The sequence below is a fragment of the Chanodichthys erythropterus genome, chromosome 7 (genome assembly GCF_024489055.1).
Source record: "Chanodichthys erythropterus isolate Z2021 chromosome 7, ASM2448905v1, whole genome shotgun sequence".
Taxonomy (NCBI): Eukaryota; Metazoa; Chordata; class Actinopteri; order Cypriniformes; family Xenocyprididae; genus Chanodichthys; species Chanodichthys erythropterus.
In genome coordinates, this window is record NC_090227.1 from 27,963,692 (window position 1) to 27,975,866 (window position 12,175).

The following is a 12,175-nucleotide window of genomic DNA, read 5'->3' on the forward strand; positions in this document are numbered from 1 at the left end:
TTGTTTTGTTTTTGTGCACAAAAAGTATTCTCGTTGCTTCATAACATTAAATGATTAGTTCACCCAAAAATGAAAATAATGTCATTTATTACTCACCCTCATGTTGTTCCACACCCGTAAGACCTTTGTTAATCTTTGGAACACAAATTAAGATATTTTTGTTGAAATCCGATGGCTCAGTGAGGCCTGCATATAGGGAGCAATGACATTTCCTCTCTCAAGATCCATTAATGTACTAAAGACATATTTAAATCAGTTCATGTGAGTACAGTGGTTCAATATTAATATTATAAAGCGACGAGAATATTTTTGGTGTGCCATAAAAACAAAATAACGACTTATATAGTGATGATGGCCGATTTCAAAACACTGCTTCAGGAAGCTTCGGAGCGTTATGAATCAACGTGTCGAATCAGCTGTTCTGAGTGCCAAAGTCACGTGATTTCAACAGTTTGGCGGTTTGACACGCGATCTGAATCATGATTCGACACAGAAGAATCATAACGCTCCGAAGCTTCCTGAAGCAGTGTTTTGAAATCGGCCATCATCACTAAATAAGTCGTTATTTTGTTTTTAAGGCGCACCAAAAATATTCTTGTCGCTTTATAGTATTAATATTGAACCACTGTACTCACATGAACTGATTTAAATATGTTTTTAGTACATTAAAGGTACAATATGGAAAATTTTTGCAGTAAAATATCCAAAAACCACTAGGCTAGTGTTATATACTTTGTCCAGCTGATTACAAACAATATCTCTAATGTTTTCAACTTCTTGTAAATCATGAGAAAATTCCCATTCTAAACAGTGACACGGGGCAGTGCAGTCGCCTGTCAATGACGTCAGTTACCTTTGTTACCGCCTTTACTGACGTAGAAACCACATGACAGCAGTGCCGTGGACAAATGCGGAAGTAGTGTCTAGCGTCCAGCAAACCACTAGCTTGCTTCAAGCAGTTCCTTATTTACTTCTTGTACGTTTTATGGTGGATTGTGTTACTTATTAATGGAATATAATTACTGTTTACCATCTGCCGCTGGTTCTGTCGACAAGGAAAGCTCCCGTAAACTCATGACCGGAAAAGCGGAAGCGGCGCCGGCGCCTGTGTCATAATAAAAGTCCCGCTGCTCGTGAGGCGTGTGTTGATCAATCGCTCCAGCTCCTCGTTCAGCTCCCGCAACACTCGGTCCTGCTCTGCTTCATACTACAGTAACGTTAATAATCGCATCCACGAACATGAATTCTTCCAGACTCCAATCCCTATTATTTTGCACCGTCCGTTGAGATGGAGACCACATGTCCCAAGTTTCCGCTCTAAAACTTGGCGTCATCAAACTTCACCTTTGTTTTGAATATGCTTCTAGCGACCTCTAGCGGAAAAAAATATCACAAATTGTACCTTTAATGGATCTTGAGAGAGGAAATGTCATTGCTGGCTATGGAGGCCTCACTGAGTCATCGGATTTTTAACAAAAATATCTTAATTTGTGTTCTGAAGATGAACGAAGAACTTACAGGTGTGGAATAGCATGAGTGTGAGTAATAAATGACATTATTTTCATTTTTTGGTGAACTAACTCTTTAAAGTTAAAACACTGTAGTCACTTTGACTATTTTAACAATGTCTTTATGGAACTTAAATGACGATAATTACATTGCTTTCTATGGGTGATAAAAAAAAAAAACCTTTTAAAAAAAAAGTAGACTACTGTGCATCAAAATTTGAGAGATCTAGCACAAACAACCACTGAGTTACTGATGCTCAAGCAAAAAGTGTTGCTATCATCCCCAGTCTCCCCTTATATTTACAAGTTTTCCACAGACTCCCAGTTTGAAAACCCTGGTCTAGACAAACAGATCGAGACTCTCCTGCCGTCATTAAATGAGCTTGGTCATTAGCTTTTACCGAACGGCCCAGGGTCAAGCCACAGGCGCGCTCACAAACACACCAACACTTCGCCGACACAAAGAGTTTCACCCGCAAGTGCACCTGGAAGGTCCTCGGAAATGCTTTTAATGCACATCAATGTCTAATACACTTCACTGCCAGAGTCTCTTGTGTGCAGGCCCGACCCCATAAACACAGACCTGTCTGAAAAGAGTTGGGTGAACACATTAAACTGCAAGCAAAGTGCACATGCACTCCGCTTTCCAGCATCCTTTAATCATCGGCTGGGCCGTGCATAAGAGGAAAGAGGTCACAACAGCGCTGTCTATTTAAGACCTATTGGGAATTTTAATGAGAAAGTGCGTTTTTGATGATGGGACGGCATCTTTTCATTGAGCCGAGTGCTGGCCCAGGGCTTTTATCCTGGTCTGTTATAGTTGGCTACTCTCTGTGCTTGAAGCTACAGGGTCACTGTATCTCTTCTCCATCAGAGGGGCTGCAGTGGTGCATCAGTACAAAACCTCCTCTAGGCCCTGTTGGATCCGCCGTTCGATGGGATGGATGGGTGCTAATGGACCTTCATGCAGACCAGGGAACAAAAGCACAAGGCCTCTCCTATTATAGAGCTCGCGCTCTCTCGCAGTCTCGCGCCCTGTTGCACGCGCCTCGCTTTGACACTCGTCGTTGCCGCGGAGAGCGCGGTTGCTAGGCAACGGGTGAAAGCCGAAATCCCTGGGTAACGCCGCTTACTGCCCCGACCTGCCTCATCCCTGCTCGCTCGCTTATTAACTTTATTGCAATGGGAAGAAAAATAAACAGTATCTAATTTAAACGAGCATCATAGCTATATAACTCGGCTACGATTTATAGCATTGCCTTACATTATAAAGAAGACAAAGAAAAAAGGATACTGTGCATACAAGCGTTTATGAATGAGATGCATCATTTAGTGATGCCCTGAATGAATAATGAACGGATGTATTTGAAAAACCATCTATGATGTGCTCTCACTTAGCTTAAATATTGATCAGTTGTGTATTTTACGTCAGATAGGCTAATTAGTTCACTGTCTTTATGTAGTTTGGTGATGTTAGTGTACATGTAGCTAGATGTTGTTTTGTATAACATAATTATTTATATAATTTTTTCATATCAATAATAATAGGCTAATATGTGAAATGTACGGAGTCTCTAAAGGGACCTTTGCAAAAATAAAATAAAAAATATACAGACTTTCGCATGCTCACGCCGTAAGTTTCTCGTACGCACGTGAAAGTCTGTATATTTTTTATTTTATTTTTGCAAAGGTCCCTTTAGGGGCTCCGTACATTTAACATATTAGCCTATTATTATTATTGTTATAAAAATAATTATGTGTATTTTACTAACAACACGTGTCAATGTATCGGCCTATTTATATAAATATATTTATAAATATAATAATTTTTTAAAATAATAACGTTAATTAAAAATATTACAATAAACGTTTGGCTAATCTAATAATAATCGAATTATCATCTTGTTATTAGTAATTGTAGTAGTATACAGACTTTATATAGGCTAATTTGAATTAAAATAAATATTTTATCTGACTAATCAAAATTTATATTATATATTTGCATGTAGATGACTTTATTTTGTTAATATAAAATTAATATAAGTATTTATATACGTTGCGTAAGTGTAAGTTTTATTTAAAATAACAATAAAAATAAAATGTTTTTGAACAATTATTTCGTATTTTATTTCTTTATGCAACACATATTCACGTAAATCGAAATGCCAAATCCTTTGTGTTGGCTTTCAGGAGAGTATCTTGGCACTTTTGTGCGCATTCTTAATTGATTTCAGGAGGGTGTTACTTAGTATGTGTTGAGGAAGCATAAGACGAGGAGGAGGAGGAGGAGAGAGAGAGAGAGAGAGAGAGGGGGGGACTGGAGAGGGTTGCGTTGTATGAAGATCCGATGAAAGATAACAGGCTATTGCAATAAGAGGGCAAGAGAGAGGGGTGGGGGCAGAATGACGCTGATTCGGGGCTATTGATCTCTCCCTCCCCTCTATATGGGGTCAGTAGTTTGATCAGAGCGCGCGCAGGATCACACAGAAGAGCCACGCGCTTTTGCCATGTAACACGAAGCGGCGCGTATAGAGATATCCAACAGGACACTCATCACCAATCCGATCCCGTCTGTCTCTAACCTGATGACGGGAAATAATAAGATTATCCAGCAGGACAGGAGAGCGACACGTTATATCTCTGAAGAAAAGTAACTGGTGTGGATTGACAGATGATGGTGCGCTCGAGATCAACAGATCTGACCATGAATCCGTTCCGAATCTCCGTGATGATGATGTTCATCTTCGCATCTGTTCATATCTCGTGCCCATCGCAGTTCCCCAGTCCGCTCATGTAAGTACTTTGATTTTGTTGTCTGTGTAGAAGAGTGTCAGGGTTTCAACTGTTGATTAAAATGCATTTTTATTTCATTCAGGTCGTGCTGGATGCACAAGGCACAAACTATTTATTTACTTGTGTTTAACGCAGTTTAACTTGCCCCTATAGTGGTCAATAACATCCAAAGCGGAAGTGTAAATTTAAACTTGTAGACAAATTGTGTTGGGTGTGATGTTAACAGGCAACGGTTGTTTAATTATAAAGCAGAGAAATTCGCAATCAATATTATGAATTATCCTGAATGATTAAGGGTGAGGAGTCAGGCATATTGCAGTTTCCCCATTATTGATTTGTTTAATGAAAAAAGCTTTCTTTCAAGGAATGGTTCGCTTGAAAATGACAATTCTATCATTATTCACTGACCATGTTGCTTCAAACCTGTATGACTTTCTTCTGTGGGAAAAAAAGAGAAAAAATTTGAATATTTTTCATACAAGGAGAGGTGATAAGCACAATTGTTAAGATAAAAAAGCACCATAAAATTGTTCCATATGGCGCGCACTGTAAAAAAACAAAAAAACAAAACAAAAAACGATTCATTCACGATTTATCACAACATTTTTTCTTTTGTCAAATCGACTTCTATAATGTGGTTCGGATAGCATAATCTTTTGAGTTTCTGTTGATTAAACCAATCGCCTTCATTGTATTAACTCAAATATTCAATTTTAATGAACTCAAATTTTTAAGGCAAGTAACTTACTTTTTTTAAGTTAAACCAACAATTCTTTTTTACAATGTGTGAGCTATAGTCTTCTGATTATGAGCTTCACCTTCAGTAAGCTTGAGAACAGCTGTGACCGAATCACTGAGTCATTGAGTTGAACTATGATTTGTTAAAGAATCAGTCCAGTTTGTGAACTCGTTTTGAAAAGAACTGGCTCAAAAGAATGATTCGTTCATTGTTCCTGTGATCTGTTCGCAAACCTCTTTCGATTATCAGCGAATGACAAAATGTCTGTTAATCTCACAAAGCTATTTTGTTTTGTGTTTTTGTGTTTCACTTAGATTGTACTGACACTGATCTTAAAGATTAAAAGATAGGTTAAAGGTTTCCATTTCACTTCCACCTTATGTAATCTTGATTTAAGGTTTTTCACTTTACAAATATCATTCAGTCAAGTGAAAATAGGGTCATACTTTATTTTACCTTTCTAAAAATATCCAGATTGTTTGCCTCAATGTTACTTGAACAAAAGTTCAGTATTGTGTGTGTTAATGTACTGTATTTTATAACATATTCAACAGAAGTGAAATGTGACCATGTATGACAAACAAATTATTGCGTTTGTGAGGGACAGGACAGATGTGACCTGACAGATGGTGGAGCATTTTTTAGTTTTTGAGTTGGCAAGTCTTGTGTTAATCTATTTAAATTAGTCTGTATAAAAGACATGCTATATCTTATGAGAGAAGTAACTTTTAACTGTTGTGGATGATTCTGAATTTGTACAGAAAAACATTAATGTGGATAGAGATCTCTGTACTTTGAGGTATTCCTGTTTTTGTATGTTCAGGATAGATGCATCTGAGATGTATTGCCCTTATTGTCTGCAACTTCTTCTTAAAATGTGACAGTTTCACCAGGTGGTTGTGACAGAAGGACAAGAGAATAGGCTGTTTTGTCTCTGTTACAGGCTTAACATGCCACATTTTTTACCTTCTTTTAGAAATCCATAAACTGTCATTTCTGAATGGAATAAAAGACAGAATTAGTGTATTTTTACATTGTGACTGTGGTCTCACATTGTGTTTTATTGCATGGTGTAAAGAGCGTTAATGCAATGCATTAAGATAACCTTTTACAAAGATTATGTAGCTGGACCTTTTGATTTGACCACCTGTTTCTTCTGCTCTAGAACATGTATTCAGTAAAAAGAAATCTCTTGGGTGGCCTGAACTAATGTAGATTGATGCAAATGGCCGTAAAAAAACGGGCACAATTGTTCTGCATAACAAGAGTTTTTCTTAAACGGGCTCTTCCGGTAGATTTCTGAGAATTTACGTCAATAAGGCCTAATGCCTTGCTTTAAAATAATGGGAAAACTGTGCCTTTGTTATTTTCAATTACTTACAGCAGCATAGTATAGAGTGAATTACCCCAAGCTTTACTCATCCTCTAGCCATCCTAAGTGTATATGACTTTCTTCTTTCTGAAGAACACAATCTGAGTCATATTAATAAATATCCCAATGCATCCAAGCTTTATAATGGCAGTGAACGGGACCAATGAATATAAAGGTCAAGAAAGTGCATCCATCCATTATAAACGTACTCCACACGGCTCCGGGGGGTTAATAAAGGCCTTCTGAAGTAAAGCAATGTGTTTGTGTAAGAAAAATATCCATGTTTAAAAAGTTATAAAGTACAATATCTAGCTTCCACCAGACCGCCTTCCATATTCAACTTTTTGAATTCGGAAGGCGTCGGACATACAGTAGCATAAGCTCTTTGAACTGCGAGAGTTTTACACTTTCTTCGTAAGTTGAATACGGAAGGTGAAAGATAGATATTTTACTTTATAACTTGTTAAATATGGTTATATTTTCTTACACAAATGCATCGCTTCGCTTCAGAAGGCCTTTATTAACCCCCGAGTATACTTATGATGGATGGATGCACTTTCTTGAGCTTCATACTCATTGGTCCCGTTCACTGCCATTATAAAGCTTGGATGCTTCAGGATATTTATTAATATAACTCCGATTGTGTTCATCAGACAAAAAAAAGTCATATACACATAGGATGGCTTGAAGGTGAGTAAAGACTTATATCAAAATCATTTAAAAAAAAATTGTAACTATTCCAAACTTTTGCCCACCAGTGCATGAATCAGGTTTTTTAATCAATTGTGCAATGAAAAAATGCATTGAGCTATTCTAGAATGTACAATGGTTGTTGAGACCATCACTGTTGGAGAGAGAGAAAAGATGCATCAAGACAAAAACATAAAAAAATTAATAAAACACTTTTGGATTTCCCTCCCATCTGTGCCTCTGATAAACTTATAAAGGAAGTGAGAATACTCAATAACTAATCCACTCAATTTGGAGTGACATAAGCTACACTGCTCTTCTGGTTTCTTTCAGTTGCTAGTATTTATGCAGAAACAGGCTCTTTTAAGAGGGAACTGAGGGAGGATTCCCACAGAGAGATGACGCAGGTGATCACTGTGACTGTGTCCTCCTGACAGCCAGAGACACCTGTCCCTCAGTCCCACACTGGTCCACTTAAGGACACAGAGACACCACTCAACTGTGGAGGGAACAAGAGACAGTGTGTTTGTGAGCACACAATTGCAGGTTGCAAAAAACAAAGTTTTATTTTTAAATAATAGCATTTATAATAGAAGCTTAGCAGACAAGCAGGCCAGATGGTTAAAACCATGAAAATGAATTACCTAAGTTCTTAATTAAAATGAGCTGTGCAGGTTGTCTAAATCCTCCGTTTAATTATTCATTTTAATAATGCCATTCAGAGGTATGATTTTTTTTTTTTTTGAGAAATACATTCATACTTTTATTCAGCAAAAAGGCAAAAGCGACAAACTTTTACATTGTTACAAAACATTTCTATTTCAAATCTATTTCTTTTGATCATTCTATTCATCACAGAATTCCCCAAAAAGTGTAAAGTTTCCATAAAAATATTAACTGTTTTCAACACTCAAAATAATAAAGAAATGTTTTTGAGCTGCAAATCAGCATATTAGGATTTCAGAATGATCACAGGAATAAATTAAATTTTAAAATGTATTGACATAAAAAAGAGGTTATTTTAAATTGTAATAATATTTCACAATATTACTGTTTTTCCTCTATTTTTGTATTTGGCTTGGTGAACATTCTTTCCAAAACATCTTACTGACACCAAACTTTTGAACAGTAGTGCAAGTTTGACGGACTTGAATTGCATTCAAGGTATACGGTTTATTAATTCATGTATTTTTTGAGAACCAAACACTGACTTTGGTGTTTTTAGTGCCTTGCTCTACACTTTAGCCACGGGAATGTTCAATCTTTCCTCCGTTTTTATGAATAATGTAACATTTTTAAGGAAGAAATAATGACAGGATTTGTCAAAGCATGCAAATTTAGTGCCATTAGAGACAAATCTGACATCTACTGGTGCCCTCTTCAAAATAGGTGTTTGGTGCCCTGGCCTAGACTCTTACATTGTTCCTAGCAGCAACTGTATAGTGTTATGGAGCTTAGACATAAGTTCTTTTAAGAAAAAAGCTTAGAGTCACAGTTCTGTTCCCCTGTCAGATGAGCGCTAATCCTCAGCCTGTAAAGGGATTAAATAGCTTATTATAGAGGAGCGCAGGGAAATCTCTGAATGGACCTTGGAAATGGAAGTGAATGAAAGCACACATTCGCTGGAATAAACTCATTATGATCGCTGACAAATTACCTTTTTGCAGAATCCATCTAAAGAACTGTGGCCATTTCCTTTGACTAGACATTTTTATCTTACCTACTGTACTAGATAGATCTTTTAATTTAGGATAATGCTGTGTGGAAGTACCATTAAGAGATACATGAACAGTTAGGTAACACTTTACTTGTGGTCTGTATATTTATACTACATTATAAAAGTATACTTATGGCATTAATTATGCCTCATAATAGACCTGTAATGCTACAAAATTATTTTGTATTATAATCCACACAGAAATCTGTGGAGACCATAGGAGATATAAACAACCATATAACATTGACACGCAAACAATATTGTACCAAGGAACTAAACAGAACAAGGGGTTAGGCTTAACAGAAGGCTTAACAAGGGCACAGGTGAAAGTAATGCATAATCAAAAGACAAACAGAACAGATACGTGGAATCAGGAACTATGGAAACTAATCACCAAACAGGGAAATTAACTAGGAACTAAGGAGAACGGGAACAGAGCAAACAGAGTGAAAATTAAACTAAAACATAACATACACCCATAACATACATCCAACTGAGGAGGGAGGGTGGAGGCTCTGGATGAGGATGTGAAGCAGACGAAAAGTGGAAACAGAGAGGCACTGGTGGTGGGAGAGACCTGGGTGGCGATGATGGTGGGGGAAGCTAGAGTGCATCCATCTATCCATCCATCATGGTCAGAGGAGCATCCAAGGTGGAGCCAGGGTGCCTGAGGACTGAGGTGGAGCCAGTGGGACCAAGGACCAAGGCGGAGCCTGAGGGAAGGCGGAGCCAGATGGAGCCGAAGGGGTGGAGAGACGGAGCACAGCGGACGGCTCGTAAGTCCATGGTGCAGGCAGGGTCACGTCTGACCAAGGCTGAGCCGGAGGGACGAGGGAGCCTGGTGAAGCCGCGAGGACGATGGTATCAGGTGGAGATGAGGGAGGAGCCAAAGCGGCACTGACAAGTCGATGGACCGGGGTGGAGTAACGGGATCAGCGTCTGGAGGCGGAGCCTCGACTTTCCTGGACAACGCTGGCAAACTGAACTGAACTCGAGGTGAATCCACACAATGGACTGGTGTAAGAGGAGGAGCTGAGGGGCTGAAGGACTGGAGACTTCGAGCTGGGCTGAACCAGTGTGGACACAGGAGACTTTGAGCTGGGCAGGACTAGTGGGAATGTATAATCAGGAAAACTTCGTCTTTCATTTCAAAATAATTCCCAGAGGCCAGTCACAACACCTCCACAGCGGTGGGGGTGTGGGCAGGACATCCCTCCATGCCCTCGAACTCCACAAGCAACCTCACAGGGACAGACAATGTAGCTAGCTCACGCACCTTGTCAGATGTTTTGCGAGGCTCGAGCTCCAGGGCTATGGTCGACTCGGTCCTCCTTTCAGGCTCTGGCTCGTGCATTGCAGCAGGCTCAAGCCCTCTGTCTGCGGTGGGCTCTGGCATTCGTTCTGTGCAGTGGGGTGATGGTTGGCTGGGCTCTGGTTCTGGAGCAAGGATGGTGATGGCCTCTTCAGCAAGGCAGTGTCAACTTGAATACGGAAGGCTGTTTAGTGGAAATCATGGGATAATTTTCATTTTAAAGTGAACTAATGCCATCAATAGGCTGGGAGTAAAGAATAAAACACACACACACACACACACACACACACACACACACACACACACACACACACACACACACACACACACACACACACACACACACACACACACATATATATAAAATATACAATATAAAAAACACAGTTACTGTATATAAAGGTTGAAAAATATTATATAATAAATTCTATAAATATTATTAATTTTCACAGCAATAAAGTAAATCATATAGGCCTATTTTATTTTTCTAATTATATTTATCTTTAATTTTTAATATTAGTTATTATTATATTCAATTAAAAAAAAAAAAATAGGCTAACACTGTAAGTGACATGAACAAAACAATATTTGGTAGCACAAAATTCATGATCATGACAGACCTAACTGTGATTTCAATTAATTATTGAAATATCTAATGCATTACAGTATACATTATTAATACTTTTATAATGTATTATACTGTACATCAAGCTTCAAGTTAAGTGTTACTAAAATCTGCAGACATTTAGACTCGTATTATAGACTGTATTAGTGCCTGAAAGGGTTTGAGTTTGTGAGAATATTTTGCTTCTCTTGCACAATAAAACCTGGCAACATGGGTGGCTGAAAGTTTACTAGGTAGTGTGCAACATCTGTAAGCAAGCCAAAGTCCTGTGATTGAAGGAGGCCTGGCTAGTAATGGCTTATTTATAGTGTGTTTCAGAGAGAGAGTGGTATTTTACATAGCTGGAGGCATCTACTTGCAAACAGGATATTGTGACTGAAGATACTTAGTGGTATAACCATATCTGTCCACCTCTGCTTGTTAGACAGCACCTCAGCCAACATGTTGTCTCATTGCAACCTACATCTGTGCTTCTGTGTTTCCAGCCCCTGAGGGAAAAGGCTATGACAGAAGAATAGAATGAGAACTAGAGGAGAAGAATGGAGGAGCCTATATTAAATTCAGAATTGTTTGCAGCCCATATATCTTTTTTCACTTTCCTTTTCAAATTCAGTTCTGACCCCAGTATAGAGAGCACCAGAGGGTTCTATTATACTAGTATTGACGGTTTGGGTTCAGGACCTAAACTTGGACAGCCGCTGTAGATATGTGTGTTTCTGTTCTTCTGGGAAAGAGAGTAAGACCCTGTCCTCCTGTGGAACACAAAACCAATCTGAAGGTCCTGAATGCAGCCACTGAACATTTGCTACTCAGCTTCTTCGATGAAGACGGCAGTCATTTGGTCCCTCACAGGGCAGAATGAGGGCAGAATGCTTTTCTGAATATTTCTGTGCAGTGTCGCATAAGTGGGCGAGCGACTCAGTCACTGTTTAATAATCAAAGATAAAAAATAACTCAATATATACTACCATAAAAGATTTGTGGTCAGTAAGATTTTTTCAATTCTTAATTAAGAGTTTCTTATGCTCACCAAGGCTGCAATTTTTTTGGTCAAAAATACAGTAAAACAGTAATATTGTGAAATATTATTACAATTTAGAATAAGCCCTTTCTATTCTATTTTTTTTTCACCCCGAGATTGCAAAGAATCCAGTTTTTAGTGTCAAATAGGCTAATTCTTCAGAAATCATTCTAATATACCGATTTGTTGCTCAAGAAATATTTCTTATTAGGGTATGTAAAATCAAAGAGACAGCATATTCTATGCATGACCTGACATTTTAATCTTATTCAAAATGAGGTGATGTAAGCATTATGGAGCGCTAAACACTCTCATGTAATGTAAGTTTCATTCATACTCGAAGCCAGAGGGCGCTCTCATACAGAAAGTCTAAAACGTACTCATAGAATTGATAACTT

At 38.3% G+C, this 12,175-nt stretch overlaps 1 protein-coding gene across 1 annotated transcript in view; it reads left to right on the forward strand.

Annotated features, from left to right (window-relative positions):
• The first annotated feature begins 10,235 nt into the window (after window positions 1-10,235).
• The window catches only part of LOC137022919 (voltage-dependent calcium channel subunit alpha-2/delta-1), a 152,009-nt gene continuing 150,069 nt past the window's right edge, over window positions 10,236-12,175 (forward strand). Inside the window, exon 1 of the mRNA XM_067389388.1 lies at window positions 10,236-10,270. Within this exon, the coding sequence (XP_067245489.1) occupies window positions 10,236-10,270 (35 nt within the window). The remainder of the gene's footprint in view (window positions 10,271-12,175) is intronic.